Source organism: Gorilla gorilla, chromosome 1, assembly GCF_029281585.2.
Source record: "Gorilla gorilla gorilla isolate KB3781 chromosome 1, NHGRI_mGorGor1-v2.1_pri, whole genome shotgun sequence".
NCBI lineage: Eukaryota > Metazoa > Chordata > Mammalia > Primates > Hominidae > Gorilla > Gorilla gorilla.
In genome coordinates this window covers 9,846,310-9,863,219 of record NC_073224.2, presented here as the reverse complement: position 1 = coordinate 9,863,219, position 16,910 = coordinate 9,846,310, and the positions used below count along the sequence as shown (strand labels likewise).

At 48.3% G+C, this 16,910-nt stretch overlaps 1 protein-coding gene across 2 annotated transcripts in view; it reads left to right on the top strand.

Moving 5' to 3' along the window:
- KIF26B (kinesin family member 26B) overlaps positions 1–16,910 on the top strand; it is a 554,735-nt gene that overhangs the window by 441,856 nt on the left and 95,969 nt on the right. For both annotated transcript variants that reach the window (XM_004028696.5, XM_055373932.2), the window contains 4 exons: positions 3,420–3,626; positions 8,489–8,582; positions 10,100–10,362; positions 12,618–12,801. In XM_004028696.5, the coding sequence (XP_004028745.5) occupies positions 3,420–3,626; positions 8,489–8,582; positions 10,100–10,362; positions 12,618–12,801 (748 nt within the window). The remainder of the gene's footprint in view (positions 1–3,419; positions 3,627–8,488; positions 8,583–10,099; positions 10,363–12,617; positions 12,802–16,910) is intronic.

Sequence of the window (16,910 nt, the reverse complement as noted above, 5' to 3'; positions counted from 1 at the left end):
CTCGGGATTTCGTTAAGGTGCAGGAGCATTCCTTCTGGACCAATGACTCACTCATTCAGCCCCTTCTTTCCCGCTTCTCCTTGTCAGCCCTCGCCTGGCTGAGCTCATATTTTACATTCAGCACCTCTAGTTACCCAGAAATTGCATGCAAAATTGTGAAATAGAAAAGCAGTGGGCCATGGGCTCCATCAGCTCTGCCTGGCGTTGCATCATCCTTGACTTGCAATGCTCAGAGGCTGGGCTAGGAGATTTGCTTACAGAGAGCCTGAAGGTCCCAGGGACCTTCCCAAAGTTGCGATTTGAATGCATGCTCTTAGCACACATGCTGTGTAACTGGGGCAGATCTGTAGGCATGAGTGGAACTGAAATCAGACCTTAGAAAGTCACAGTGGATAAGAAAATTGCCAGAATGGAATGCAGATATACCTACTGGTTACTGTCCTGTATGGAGCGGCTGTGTGGGATTTCACTGTGTTTTACTAATAGGAGCCTTGTTGGGCCCAGTGCTTCATAACTAGCTCTGTCTGTCGGGAATCCCCCACGGTATCCTGCTTGTGATTCACGCTATCCAGAGTCCAGGGCAAGGAGTTCTAAAACCTTATCATGTTTTGTTTTGTTTTGATACAGAGTTTCACTCTTGTTGCCCAGGCTGGAGTGTAATGGCGTGATCTCGGCTCACCACAACCTCCGCTTCCCGGGTTCAACCGATTCTCCTGCCTTAGCCTCCTGAGTAGCTGGGATTACAGGCATGCGCCACCATGCCTGGCTAATTTTGTATTTTTAGTATAGAGGGGGTTTCTCCATGTTGATCAGGCTGGTCTCGACCTCCGGACCTCAGGTGATCGCCTGCCTCGGCCTCCCAAAGTGCTAGGATTATAGGCTATTTTTTTTTTTTTTTGAGACGGAGTCTCACTCTGTCGCCCAGGCTGGAGTGCCGTGGCGCGATCTCAGCTCACTGCAAGCTCCGCCTCCCGGGTTCACGCCATTCTTCTGCCTCAGCCTCCTGAGTAGCTGGGACTACAGGCACCCGCCACCACGCCCGGCTAATTTTTTGTATTTTTAGTAGAGACAGGGTTTCACCTTGGTAGCCAGGATAGTCTCTATCTCCTGACCTTGTGATCTGCCCGCCTTGGCCTCCCAAAGTGCTGGGATTACAGGCGTGAGCCACCGCGCCTGGCCGTTTTGTTTTTGAGAGACAAGGTCTCGCTCTGTCACCCAGGCTGGAGTGCAGTGGCATGATCATAGCTCACTGTAACCTTGAACTCCTGAGCTCAAGTGACCCTGCTACCTCAACCTCCCGAGTAGCTGGCACCTGTAGGTGTGCACCATCACATCTGGCTATTTTTTTTTTAATTAACTTTTTGTAGACATGGGGTCTCACCATGTTGCCCAGGCTTGTCTTGAACTCCCACCTCTGCCCACATGCTGGGCATTCAATTCCTAGATCTCTTCCTCCCTCCTCTCTTGAATTGCCTCCTCCTGGATCATGATATCTTATCATTTTCCAATCACAGCGTTAATGGTAAGGCTTGAGGCTGGGCGTGGCACCCATGCCTGTAAACCCAGTGCTTTGGGAGGCAGAGGTGGGAGTTCAAGACAAGCCTGGGCCATGTTCAGCACTTTACATGCCCATTCACTGAGTCTGCACAGCCGCCCATATGACGGGCATTGTTATTCCTACTGTACAGGTGAGGAAATGGGGGCTCTGAGAAGTGTGACTGTTTGTGGGAGGCAGCAGCTGGCATGATGGAAAAAGTGTAGGCATTGGAGGTGGGATCCAAGTCCAGTCTTCCACCCACAGGTTCCGTGATGTGGGGCAAGTTATATAACACAGTTTTCTCATCTGTAAAATCTGGACAGGCATACCTACACCCTGGAGCATTGGGAGGATTAAATGAGATTGTGTAGATAACAGCATAGTCCTGGCATATGAGAGAAAATGGCAGGGATCATTCTATGACCTCAGTGTGAGAAGCAAGATCTAAACCCTCAGAGGTGGAGCGCGTCCCACACTCGGGCTCCTTCTACTGGGACACTGGCTTCCAGATCTCCATGGAGAACTGTTCTTAAGTTAGAAGGCAAGCACAGCGGGGACATGGTGCAGGACACCTGCGGACCCAGTGCCCTTGGAATTCTTTACCTTCAGCTTTGCTCACTGCAGATTAGTCCTCATGGCTCAGCAGAGAGAGTCGAGATTGGCAGGAGGATCTCCGTCTTGCACAACATTATGATTCTTTGAGCATTTCTATATGTTGAAAATATTTTATTTAAAAATTACAACCACCCTTCCTCCCCAAAATTGCATGACAGAGATTTCACCAAACCTGACAACGGATGAGACAGAGAGAACAAGACACAGAGAGGAATTTAGAAATAATCCTTGTGCATACCTTCCGAAGTTGCCACATATTACTAAAATTGCCTGTATCTGTGTCTATCCTGCTACTCTATGCATTACATATCTTTGCATCCCCCATGCCTAGCACAGTGCCCGGCACATAGTAGGTGCTCAAAAAAAGTGCCCATCATTTGTTGGACTGAACTCACAACACAGCAACAAAGAGCCAGTTAGAGCAAATGCTGTCCCTTTTCCTAGGACTGTAGCTTCCAGACCCGTGTGAGGCCTCAGCCTGATTTCTGTTCACCTTAGGACCCCAAGGCTGACTGTGCATTTCCAGAAGCACCTCGCTCGCCTGCAGGACGGGGCTGGGTTGGTGGTGGCCACCAGAGGTGCTCAGTGTTCAATCACGCGAAACGTGGGCTAAAGGGCAGCGCCTCCTGCTCCCTCCAGAGATGCACTTCCATTCTCTGAAACGACAACTTCTCTGCACTCACTTAATGGGATCCCAAATAACACGTTGCAGACCAGTCTTTTATCACTGTTGCCCCTTGGAACACATTTCGAATGCTGGCCATTAAAAGCAGGCCATTTCACGGTTCTTTAATGATGACACTAATAACTGTGGATTTTTGTCTCCCAGAGTCCTGATGAGCTGAGCCAAGGAGTAAATTACGGAGCTAACTTTTATGTGCATGGTTTATTGATCTGTGAGCTTCAAGGAAACTGCACCAGCCCCTATAGTTTGGCAGTCCAGACTACCTTTTCATCTGTGTAATTGGGCCACGAGGGCGCAGTTAATATTCAATTTATATTAATAGGAAGACAAAGAACATGATGTGCCAGCTCCATATTGAAGTAATGGGCATATCAAAATATTCTACCTGGTAATTATAAATAAATCAGTTTTCCCATGACCCAGCAAGGATGATGTTGCTAATTCACTGTGCATTTCATCATAATTTATCCTGAGAAAGTTCAGTGCTGCCATGTGCATGTATATCGCAGAGTATACAAGGGTGCTCCATCGTAAAACACCCAGCTGTCTTCATCCATGCTGTTGCCCATCTTTTCTTAACAGGTGAAAGTCATGCTTCGCATCTGTTCCACCTTGGCTCGAGATACTTCAGAATCCAGCTCTTTCTTAAAGGTGGACCCACGGAAGAAGCAGATCACCTTGTACGATCCCCTGACTTGTGGAGGTCAAAATGCCTTCCAAAAGAGAGGCAACCAGGTTCCTCCAAAGATGTTTGCCTTTGATGCAGTTTTTCCACAAGACGCTTCTCAGGTGGGTATCAGCCCCCTCTCAGGCTCAGGCAATGTTGATGAAAGGGCAACGTTTACTCATTCACAAGGGCCCTTGAGCTGGGAGGGTGTCTTCTGGAGCACTCTGATGGACCAGTTCCTTCAGGAGTCAATCTGAGCTCCATCAAATGGTCCAGTGCTTTTGAACTACTGGTGTCAGACCTTGGGCAGGATCAGTGTGCATGGATTTCAATAAAATCTGTCCTTGGGGAGAAGGAAGTGTGAGCCAGTCAGTGGATCACACACAGAAGCAGGAAGATAACAGAAAGGGACAAGGACAATGCGTCAAGGTGCTGGTGACAGATCTAGTAGGACCCTACTCCTGCCTGGGCATTGTACGAAGGGAAAAAAAAATGTTTCAGGGAGCTGATTAGAATTAGGCCATCTCTTAGGCCCTGTATAAGCACACTGGGGTTAAGGGCAAGCCTGTAGCCCTAGTAAGGAACCAGAGTGCAAGGCAGGGAAACCGAGGCTGACATGCATCCTGTGGCCTGGCTCAGTGGAGTGAAGGGGAAGAAGAGAGGCTCAGGGATAGGTGTTGTATTCGCTGAATTGCTGCCTTACAAATCACCCTAAAATTCAGTGCTTAACACAGTAAGCATTTATCATTGCTCATCGGTCAGCTGAGCAGCTCTTCTGGTCCTAGCTCAGCTCATTTTTATGTCTATGATCAGCTGTGGGTTGGGCAGGCAGCTCTGTGGATCTTGGCTGGATATTAGCCAGGCAAAATAAAATCATCCTATATCACACCATAGGCACATGTCTTTGGGGGTTGGCTGGCTTTACACTGGTCTAGAATAGCCTTGACCAGGTCAGCTGGTCTCTCTTCCACATTGTCTGTCATCATCCAGCAGGCTAGCTTGGGCTAGTTCTCAAGGCAGTATCCAGGACCCATGCATGCAGGTCTCTGGAGGCCTAAGCTCAGAATTGACCCAATATCACTTCTGCTGGATTCTACTGGCTCAGCTTCATGAGATGGAGAAGAGATTGCTTCTAATGATTGGATGAGCTCCAAGTCACATTGCAAGGGAGTTGCACCCAGGCTGGGGTGGAGAATTGGGGCCATTTTTATTAATCTACTATGAGCATAATTGGGAGGCTACTTGGGGGCCCAGGGTACCAAGATTCCTGAGCCATGGGCAGCCAATGAACTGCAGACCTCACCAGATGCTGCAACTAAAGCTGCTAGTAGATATCTGTTCTCCTTTGGATTCACCCTGGAGCTTTGGTGAAGATGGGCCTCTAAGTGGCACGAAACAGCACCTGTTCCTGCAGGGGAGGGAGCAGGGACACACGTGTAGAACTGATTGCAGAAATGAATAACCCAGGTTATAGGATATGGCCTACTTTGCCTGGAGTTTGCATCTTTCTGGTAAGTTTCTAGTGCTTATCAAGATTTACATTAAACAGCGTATAGGATAATAACTAATAACCTATAGCAGAACCTGACAACAACAGTGCGAATAGTTACCATTTGCAGCCTCTGTGAATTTCCTCCAGGCTGCATCTGAGTAGAGTAGGTGGTGATGTTCTCACGGGCTCCTATATTACACCGTGGGCACACAGCACATGTTACAGGCTCCATTCATTAAGAAGTTGAGCATGTGGTTTCCCCAAAGAGTTTTACCCAAGAAGACAAAGTACTTTATGAATAAGTTCTATGGTTTCTCTCCTTATTACATTTTTTGTGTGGCATACCACCCAATGGGCTCAGTAATTTAAACCTGACATTGGGTCTAACAAATGGCCTACAAATAATTTCATTAACACAGTTAAAACTTTTCAGAAGCAAATCTCCACAAGTTGTAAGAATTCCAAAGCAAACCCTAAATTAAGCATGGACTATGAATGAGTTTTAGATTTATTCCAGAAAAAGGGTCCAATTTAATTGCTAGTCTTTGTTTACATTTCACACTCGGCTGCAGAGCTCAGTATGCTCAATACTGGAGTTTCGCTCATTTCAGAATGCCTTACTTTCATTCAAATTTCCAGTGTTATAATAAATTACATGTCTGTATAAATTTGCAGTTTTCAAGACATTTCGTAGACATTAACACATTTGACTCTTCCTAGAATTCAGTGGGGTAGGAAGAGAGGCACTGATGTTTTCATGTGACACACAAGGAAACCGAGACTCAAAGATGAAGTCACTTGTTCAAAGTCCCTTTCCCGAGCAGACGTCCTTCCTGCATTCCCCCCATTAACCTCTCTGTATCCTGCTCGGTATGGTGTTGTATCTTTGACCTCCCGCCATTTTATCCAATATTTCCTAGCAGTGTGGCCTCAGGCGAGTCACTCAACCTCTCTGGACCTCAGTGTCCTTCCTCATCTGTCAGGTGAGGACATGACCACGATGTTCCTCATCAGGCCGTGTGATTCCTCGAGTTGACACACAGGAAGTGCTCACAGCAGAGCCAGGAACACAGCAAGTGCTCAACAAATGTGGCTATTTTTACTGTTATCACTGTCAATATTAGCAGCATGCTGCTGGCCAGGGCAAACTCAGCCCCACAGGGTGGGCACCCCTGGAGCCCCCAAGCCTGAAAGGAGGGAGTGTGCGGAGTGGGCCTGTGCTCTCCAGTCCTCATTTTCAGCCTGTGAAGCCGCAGCCGCCATGGTGACCCGGGCAGTTAGAAACTGTGCTTTCTCTTCGTTTCTAAGGAAATCAGCTTCCTGAAGCTAAACAATGATTAGAACAGTCCTGTTTCATGGTTGCCTTTGAGAGCCATCCCTATGACCCTTCAGTGGCTTCGGCAGTCGCTGGCTGCCCCTGTTGGGACACGTCTCTGCTGGGACACACCCCTGCTGGAGAACCTGGACTTGTGGGCAGGCAGAGCCTTCCTGCAGACCTGGCCCTGCCCATGGGGGCTGTGCTCGAGAAGGCTGCATGCCTCTCCAGGTCCCAGGGGAAGCAGCAAGGGGCCTCCGGGGCCCCTGCCAGCTCTTAACACACACCAGATGGACAGCCCGCTGACCACGCTCTTCTCAGTGGAGAGCCGGGTGGGAACTGTGCCCGGGGATGCCGCCCCAACTCTGCACAGCAGGTCTCCTCTTGCCCCCGGCCTCTGCACGGGTGACTCAGTATGGTCCACACACAGCCAACATTCTCCCAGGTGGCTCAAGAATCAAATACAGCTTATTTTATGTATAGCTCAAGGTGATTTCTCAGCCTCCTGCCTCCCATCCCACTTTATGTCCAAAGAAGGCTTAGTCCATTGGGCAGCCTTCTGCCTGCTCTGCAGACACGCCTCTGGCAAATTCCATCAAGACGCTACTGCTTCTGTCTCAGGGTTAGCACTGGGCTCTCCTTGCCTAAGTCCTGGGGGGTTTGAAAGATCCTGTGTGCCGTACAGCAGACCTGTCCTGCCACCCCCTTTGGCCCAGGAGGAGCCCCCCGCCCCCCACAGAGTTGCTGGGGACCACCCTGGAACAAGTGACAGCTGTTGGAAGTGTGGTTTTTCAATTTTAGTTTAGGAGAGAAAACTGATTTCCAAATACTTGGGTTCACTGTGCTGCTGAATAACAACATTCACGGCCCAGGTGCCCACCGGGAGGCACGCTGCCCCGAGGGCTGCAAAGCCCCATGTTAGCACTGCCTCCCGGAGCTCCCACGAGCCCTGACTCCGGCCCCGAGACAGAAATGAAAGCAACAGGGCACAGCGAATAATGCTATCTTTCTGCTTCTGTGACAAGTCTCAGGTGCTAAACAAAGAGGACATTTCCCAGATCTCCAACTTAGTCCACAAAACTGACAGCTCTGATGGCTCGCAGAGCTCTGTATTAGCGGGTGTTCAGGGGAAATACAAAACATCATCGAGAGCCTGGTCCCTGTCTAGGATTTAATAATCAAATTGGAGACCAGACACACACACCCGGCCAAAGAACACCTAATAACGTACCATGTGGTGACTGATACTCTATATGTTGAATGTATCTGTAGCAAAAGAAAGAAAAGGCAGGTTTTGAAAAGAGGAGTATGGGCCGGGAGCAGTGGCTCACGCCTGTAATCCCAGCACTTTGGGAGGCCGAGGCGGGTGGATCACCTGAGGTCAGGAGTTTGAGACCAGCCTGACCAACATGGTGAAACCCCCTCTCTACTAAAAAAATGCAAAAAATTAGCCAGGCATGGTGGCACATGCCTGTAATCCCAGCTACTCGGGAGGCTGAGGCAAGAGAATCACTTGAGCCCAGGAGGCGGCGGTTACAGTGAGTTGAGATTGTGCCATTGCACTCCAGCCTGGGCAACGAGACTGAAACTCCGTCTCAAAAAAAAAAAAAAAAAAATGAGGAAGGTGTGAATTGAAAATGAGGAAAGAGATCAGGAGAGAAAGCAGATATATATCACAAACCTCTTGCTTACATGAGAACTATGGTGTTTCTCAAGGTCTCACTTGTGAAATGGTGGGTCACCTTTTTCCCTCTCATAAGCCTGGCCTGTTTAATAAACTCTATGTATACGTGTGTCAGCAGAGGGTGAGTGGAGAGTTTAAAGGCCTTATCCGGGAGCCCAGAATCGCAGATGAGGGAAGGGAATGAGGTTCATGAGCACACTGTGCCCCCATTCCAGCCTGCTCCTGCCTGCTCTACAGACGCATTCGCTGAAACGTACCACGGATTAGCAGAAGGGTGGTTTGCAGTTCACGTGCATAATGCTCAGGCTTGCAAAGGGCGGAAGGTCGCCTGGGGTTCTGAGCATCTCCAAAACTTCACGACAGAGGCCAACCCACCTGGGAACACAGTGACACTGGGACCCGAAGCCCCAGGAAGGTGGGCTCACTTTCGTTGTTAGTGGTGTCTCCGCTGCGAGGTCCATTCACGGCTCGTGTCTCCTCTTGTGTCTGACAGGCTGAAGTGTGTGCAGGCACCGTGGCAGAGGTGATCCAGTCTGTGGTCAACGGGGCAGATGGCTGCGTGTTCTGTTTCGGCCACGCCAAACTGGGTTCGTGAGAGTTTCACTTTCTCATGCGGCTCGTTGAGCTCCCTGTCATCCCATGCATTCCTCTGTCTCCCTCCCAGAGTTCTCTGATGACAGGAAGGGCTGCGTTTCTCTTAGGTGTTGAGCTGAATAACCAATAACAAGTTATACAACGAAAACCTATGTTGTTCATTGTAGGTGGACACCCATTCATGTAGGAAAGCCTTCAAGTCCAAATAGATGGAAAGAGAAGTAGCAGAGTTGTTCCCACTTGGTCCAGGTCAGAGTCAAGCCCAGAAGGCAGGCAGGAAAATATTCATTTCCTGAGCAGCCGCTGTTTGGGAAGCAGATAGGGCCCCTTGCACCACCCCACCCATGAGGATATGGGTTGGTGGTTGGACCCCTGTAAAAGCCAGAGGAGCAACCTCCAAGCAAAGCCCAGAGCCCAGGACGCGTCTGGAGAAAGCGGTGCACACCGTCGGGAACACTCCAGCGCTGAAGCGTCTGGGAAAGGAGGCAGCAGAGCCCCCCAACAAGGGGTTCATAAATCCCCCCACAGTCCCATCTTACTTCTGACCTGTGGCCATCTGCTCCCCAGGCCTTGCCCTTACATGCTTGATATGTTTAGTGAATTGAGGAGCTTCAAACACTGTCCCTTGGCAAAGATTCCAACAGAGGCCTTGCTGGAGCTCACAGAGGCCAGTTCTCAGCCAGGACAGAAAGCCATTGCCTCTCTCTGCACTTCCGTCCTCCCCAGCCCTTCCTCTTGATCTTGATCTAAGCAGTGATCTGGGTTTTAATAGAATTTGCTCATGCCATAAAAATATACACAGCATTTAACTTGAGACAGGATATAAAGTGTGAATATGTGGACTTAATCTGGGGGGTGACTATAAAAAGAACCATAATGATGATGAAAAAGCCCTGCCTTCCCACTGTGTGTAAAGCAGTGCAGGAACTGGATAGCATGTGATATTTGGGGCCCTCCTCAAGGTACATGGTGATTTAATCTTGTCACATGTCTGGGCTCTTGCTTTGTTTCTTTTTTTTAAGAGATGGGCTCTCAGTTGCCTGGGCTGGAGTACAGTGGCATGCTCATGGATTACTGTAACCTCCAATTCCTGGGCTCAAGTGATCCTCTCGCCTCAGCTTCCCAAGTAGCTGGGGCCACAGGCATGCCCCACCACACCCAGATAATTTTTAAAAATTTTTCATAGAGGCAGGGTCTCCGTATGTTGCCCAGACTGGCCTGGAACTCCTGGCCTCAAGCAGTCCTCCCATCTTGGCCCCCACAAAGTGCTGAGATGACAGGCATGAGCCACTGAGCCCAACCAGCATTCTTTATTATAGCCATTTAGTTAGTAATACCAGAAAATGCCTTCTGTTTTGTCAAATACTATTTCTCTCATTTTTGTTCCTTCTCTTCCCTTTTCCCCCCTTCCCTGTGCCTTTCTTCTATATCCTTGGCATGTATTTTGGAGACTCTGTGGAATGATGCCTGGACACTGAACCTGCTTTTCTTCCTTCCCTGGTTCTCCCAGGAAAATCCTACACCATGATCGGAAAGGATGATTCCATGCAGAACCTGGGCATCATTCCCTGTGCCATCTCTTGGCTCTTCAAGCTCATAAACGAACGCAAGGAAAAGACCGGCGCCCGTTTCTCAGTCCGGGTTTCCGCCGTGGAAGTGTGGGGGAAGGAGGAGAACCTGCGGGACCTGCTGTCGGAGGTGGCCACGGGCAGCCTGCAGGACGGCCAGTCCCCGGGCGTGTACCTGTGTGAGGACCCCATCTGCGGCACACAGGTGATTGCTTCTGAAGCCTGGCTCGCCCCAAGGTGGCTCCCTCCCCACCTCAGAGGCTGGGGCAGCTCCACCCGTGAATCACTGAACCTGTAAACTCAGAGGCTTACGGGTGTTTACTTTAAAGTGGACTGGAACTTTATGGCCTGCAGCTGTGGGGCCATCTGCTTGCCCAGTCTAAATATTTGTACCTTGACTCTAATTGACAATGAGCAGGGACCACAATTACAGCATTTGGGGGAGAAATGGAATTCACTTTCTTTATGCCCCTTTCAAAAAAAAAAAAAGTAACAATCTTTCTTTTGTTTAACAACAAACCGGAATATTTACTGCTCTGCACAAATAGCTAGAGCCATTACGGGGCTGTTGATGACTCTATAAACTGTTTCTGGCACCGGTTTACAGCCGGATTAGCAGTGCTGCAGGAAAAACTAATAACCACTTTCTAATTAGAACCGTGATATAATTGCTAGAACTATGGAAGCCGAGAGAAGCTCCAGTTCACCGTTTCAGGATGCTAAGCCTGTTGGGAGGGTCTCTCCTTTGCTGTTTGACAACAGATGTAGGAATGACTCGGGAGCTGCAATTCATTCATATCCAGAATAATCAATCCTTCCAGTCTCTAACAGTAGGCTTTATTTTCCCGTGTTGTCAGATGCCTCCTTTTGTAGATAGGTGTTCCGTTTGATAAGTACCTGCCTCTTCCCAACTGGGATTGTTTGCACAGGTGAGGATACCTCCCGTGGCCTGTTACACTCATTACTTAAACCTGAGCATGCTCTTCCCCTGCTTAAAGCACCTCAGATCCCTCCATTTCCCGGAGTCGTCTTTCGTCTGTCACCTCGAGGACTTGTTTAAACACTGATCGCTGGGCACCCCTCCAGAGTTTCCAGTTCAGTCGGTCCAGAGTAGAGCTCCAAAATGTGCATTTCCAACAAGTTCCCATGAGATGCTCATGCTGCCGGTCCAGGGATCACATGTTGGAAATCACTGTTCTGAGGCATCAAATGTGCGGAGACAGTATCTACATAGTGTCTGTGATGCAATCAGTAGGATCCGACCCACTGCTCCTGTTCCAGGCATTTTCTAGACATTCAAATATGCTTTCACCCCCATTCGTTTTTAGAACTTCATTGATGAAGTTCCACTAAGGGGTGAAAAATCTGGTTAAATGAAGGCTAAGAAAAAGAAGAAAAGACCAATATTCCCTTTAATTCTTGTTGAAAAATCTTTTAAATTCTTTGGTTTATTTTTCCATAGTGAGACAAAATTGTGAACATGAAAGAATCTCTCTTTGAATTTGAGGATTTTGATGGCCTCAGGTTCTAAATATTGGCTCTTATAGTTCAAAATTATTTGTATAGTTAGAGTAGAAAATTGTCAGAATTTGTACCAACCTTAAGACATGTACTGCGAATTAGTTCTTTGAACAAATCAGAAACATGAGTTGCCTTTTCTCCCCAAAAAGAGGAGTGCTGGTTCAATTCTGTTAATGTGATCGTTGTGATTCAGGTTTAAAATAATTGCCAAGTATTTTCATAAGATTTTGACACATTACCCTGTGTGCTTTCTTTAATCAATTAATGAGTATGCCGGGAGCATGGATTCAGGAACTAAAGGTAAATAGATATCTCCTAAATTTAGATGAGACATTCAAGTATCGTGAGTGTTTGAGGGTGCCCTTTACACTGGCTTATTTATAACTATGCTAGTAAATATGGCCTAAAATTGGCTTTAATTAAATAACTGCAAAACTAGGAGTCAAATGAAAGCTAACCAAGTTTTTTTACATATTTGCGACACCACTGCTATGAGGTCTCAAATCACATTTTGCAACCTACCTGTCTCCAAACAATCTAATCTTTGGACTCAAGATGCAGTCACATCGCTCCTGTTTTCTTAGGTAAATGGATAGCCAGGGGTGTTGGTTTGCCGCCCTCTGCAGAGATAAGGATGAGCCATCTGCTCCCAGCTTTTCACACCCACTAGTTCCAGATTCTACTTAGGTTGTAAAGTAGGTAAAAATAGGTTTCATCCAATAAGTATGCTCAATATTAATTTTCAGAAATGAATTAATTAAGCTGAGAATTGCACATGAGCATAGCACCTTGTTTCAGAAGGGTTTTTGGCCTTAGAGAGGCATGTGGCTTTACTACACAGAACCCACAGCCAGCTGAATGGTGCCGGGGACACCCAGGCATGAGTGACAGCAAGCCCTCCTCGGCCTGCAGCCTCATCTCTTGGCTTCTGTCTTCCAGCTGCAGAACCAGAGCGAGCTGCGGGCCCCCACCGCAGAGAAGGCTGCCTTTTTCCTGGATGCCGCCATTGCCTCCCGCAGGAGCCACCAACAGGACTGTGATGAGGACGACCACCGCAACTCACACGTGTTCTTCACACTGCACATCTACCAGTACCGGATGGAGAAGAGCGGGAAAGGGGGAAGTAAGTCGGCCACTCCACCCTCCTGCCTCCTTAGCGGCTCTGGCCCCAGCCAGAAACCCCTTGGGCAACCATGACGTGTGTGTGTGTGTGTGTGTCAGGGTCTTGCTCTGTCACCCAGGCTGCAGTGCAGTGGCACGATCACAGCTCACTGCAGCCTCAAACTCCTGGGCTCAAGTGATCCTCTTGCCTCAGTCTCCCAAGTAGCTGGGACTACAGGCTCATGCCACCACACCTAGCTATTTATTTGTTTATCTTTGTAGAGATGGGACCTTGCTATGTTGCCCAGGCTGGTCTAGAACTCCCGGTCTTGAGATCCTCTTGCCTTGGTCTCCCAAAGTGTTGGGATGAAAGGTATGAGCCACCATGCCTAGCCAAACTTTTCTTAATAGACTGCAATATGCAGTTCAGTGATTCGTAATTCAAGATAATTATAGTATCTGGGCTGAAGTTCACTTTTGAACTGTCCAGGGAAAGGAGTTTGCTTTGGTAAAGGTAATTTACAAATGTCATTGCCATGAGAATGTGAGAGGTCAAAGTTACAAAAAGAAAACAACTGCCTAACAGTATCTTTTTGTTCACAGACCCCAAAAATGCTCCTCAAGAAAGACCAACATTTATCCACCAAAGCACTCCGGCAGTGTGTTATTATCATTAGCTTGAGGCCACTGTATGGGCCATGTTTTTTAAAATAGCATAGAAATCAGACTTTTGAATAACTACCCAGACCCTGGCTGCCTCCCTCAAATCGTCAGTGAAGGTTTACTGTCAAAACCCAGGTACGGTGCCTGCTCTTCGAGTGAGCTGCCCTGCCAGGAACCCAACACTGTGCCCCTACAGACCCCTCTTGGCTGTGTTTCCAAAGTCAGCCCGGGCTGGGGTGCAATTCTCTGCCTTCTATGAAGTAGTGTTTACTCTATGCCCAAAAGAGTTGAGCACCAGATCAGCTGAATGTCTCCAGTGGGGATCTTGGACTAGGGGCAAAGTGGTCTGTTGATTTCACTGGGTTCCTAAGGCAGGTTGTGGGCAACAGGGCTGCTGGGCTGGCCGGGCAGTGGCTTCCGTGGTTCCTCCATGTCCCGCTCTGCTGGGCTTTCAATACACAGGCAACTGGCTCCCAGCGCTTTCTGCATGATTGTCTCAAAGACACTGGATGCCAGAAAAACAATCAGAAAACTGAGTTAAGAGTCTAACCCTGGACTGGAAATTGTAAAGCTCATTAACTAAAGCAGAGATGGTCAACAAAGCTGTTCTAGATGAAGCCTAGAATTAAGACATCCAAGTAGGACCAGGCGTGGTGGCTCACACCTGTAATGCTGTTCTAGCTGAAGCCTAGAATTAAGACATCCAAGTAGGACCAGGCGTGGTGGCTCACACCTGTAATGCTGTTCTAGCTGAAGCCTAGAATTAAGACATCCAAGTAGGACCAGGCGTGGTGGCTCACACCTGTAATGCTGTTCTAGCTGAAGCCTAGAATTAAGACATCCAAGTAGGACCAGGTGTGGTGGCTCACACCTGTAATCCCAGCACTTTGGAAGGCCCAGGCGGGTGGATCACTTGAGGTCAGCAGTTTGAGACCAGCCTGGCCAACATGGAGAAACCCCGTCTCTACTAAAAATAAAAAAAATAGCTGGGTGTGGTGGCACACACCTCCCAGCTAGCTGGGGGTCTGAGGCAGGAGAATTGCTTGAACCCAGGAGGCGGAGGTTGCAGTGAGCCCAGATCGTGCCACTGCACTCCAGCCTGGGTGACAGATCAAGGCTCTGTCTCAGAAAATAAAAATAAAAAGACTTCCAGCTGGGATCTATGGACAGGCTCCCCCGATTTCCCCCTAAGCCTCCTCGTGGCTCAAAAGACCTGGACAACAGTACTCCTGGGGAGAGAGCTCTTGCGGGCTTCTGCTGCCCCCAAGCAAAAGCGCCTCCCTTCCTCCACCTCAGTGCCTCTCTTCCTACTCTTTAGTTACTGTTGTTAAAATCCAGGTTTATTGCAGTATAATGTACTTTCACCAAAACATCACTTTGATGTGTCTTTAGATGAGTTTTGGCCAATCTATACAGTCATGTAGCCACCACCATTATCAAAATAGAGCCCAAAGCTAAAGTTCCCTCTTGCCCTTTGTCCCTTCCCCTGACCTCTAGCCCCTGGCAACCACGGATCTGATTGTTGTCCTGGTTTTGCGTTTATCCAGGATATCGTGGGAATGGACTCGTGTGGCCCAGATGTGGCCTTTTGTGTCTGGCTTCTTTCACGTAGCGTCCTAATGCATTTGAGACTCCTCCATGCTGCAGCACGCGTCTCTTGTTTCTTCTGGTTCCTGCTGCCTGCTCTGCCTGCTCCTTTAGTTTTTTTGTTTGTTTGAGATGAAGTCTCACTCACTCTGTTGCCCAGGCTGGAGTACAGTGGCGTGATCTCGGCTCACTGCAACCTCCACCTCCCGGGTTCAAGTGATTCTCCTGCCTCAGCCTCCTGAGTAGCTGGGAATACAGGTGCCCACCACCATGTCTGGCTAATTTTTGTACGTTAAGTAGAGACGGAGTTTCACCATATTGGCCAGGATGGTCTTGAACTCCTGACCTCGTGATCCACCCGCCTCAGCCTCCCAAAGTGTTGGGATTACAGGTGTGAGCCACCGCACCTGGCCTCTCCTTCAGTTTTGACTGGGCCTGGAGGCTTGGCTCCTACCCTACCACCAGGACAGAATGAAAATATCCACAGCTGGGGCTGGAGTTCCTCTAACTGGGGCTGCTTTTTATGGCTCTGAAAATCAGCCCTGAGCTGCCTCCAGTGGCTGCTGTGAAGAACCCAGAGGTTCTGGTCCTCACTTACAGTGGGCGAGGCGCCCCAGGGAGGTGGCCCGTTAGCTTGAGGGCAGCTCTCTCGACAGCCCATGATGGTGAGCAAAGTCTCACTGGAGAGGAGCCGAGGATAGTGAACGGGAATCTTTTGGGAGATGTATTCTTGGTAACAGGCTCACACCATGTAGAGCGCTTCCGTTTAGAATCACGTTCTTAAAGAAGGAAACAGGGATTCGGATAGGGATGAGGAGATCCAGACCTTTAAAATCGACAGCACAATTGTATCCACATTTCTCCTGACTGTGTGGGAGTTGGCCTTGAACCCTGCCCTCACTGTTTTCTCCTGGGTAGTGCCTTCGCCCTGACAATGTAAGAGTCTGACAAATGTTTAGTTTATTCTTTTAAGCAGCTGTCAGTAATCATCATCATCAGAGCCTGTAGTACTTTCTTGTACTTTCAGCAAAGAGTGACTCGCAAAACATCTAACCCTTGAGCCAAATGACTCCCAAATGGCACTGATCAGAAAAACTTGGGAGATGGGATTATCTCTCCTCCTTCCAGGTTTCAAACCAAACTGAGGACAACTCTGTTTTCGGTTTTGTACTTTTTTTCTTTTTTGCAGTTCTGCTTTCGGTTTGGAATCTGAAAGTAGGGAGAAATCTTGAAAACAAGGAAACAGTTCATTAAATGACTTCAAATATAAGAACTTGAAATTCAGCTTCCACAAAAGTTTAGGCCAAGACATTCCCTAAACCCAGTGATCCACCCCAAATCAGTACCTAAGGAATCCTGCACCCTTATTAAATATTTAATAGCCAGCTCATCTTCTTCCTATTTTTAAGTTGTGAAAGAGAATTGCTTTTAAATAATGCATTCAGGTTAAAAGAAAGGGCAAATGCCACGAATGGTTTCCAAAACCTCTGTTAGGTCCTTCCTAATGTTTCAGTAGATGAGAACAAAGAAGGGGAAGGAGTCCAGGGGTCCTGCGATCGGCAGACCTGGGGGACATCTCTTTCCTCCCGAGGGGAAAGGATCCCGGCCAGAATGCACACGGCGTCCCCGCCTGGGACTCACTTGACTTCAGTGAATTTATAACTGTTTAAAATATAATGAGGAGATTTGGAGCGTTGTTTAAAATGGAAATTTTGTTTACTTACATATAAGTAATAATCCCTGCGGACCTGGCAGCCAGAACTCAATTAGGGGAAAGTTTATTAATTAGTCACCCTGCAGAGAAGCCATTAGAAGAGATCTCTGCCGCAAGAACTAAATAGACTGTGTGTGCGCGTCTGAATCTCATATGCACACATGCAT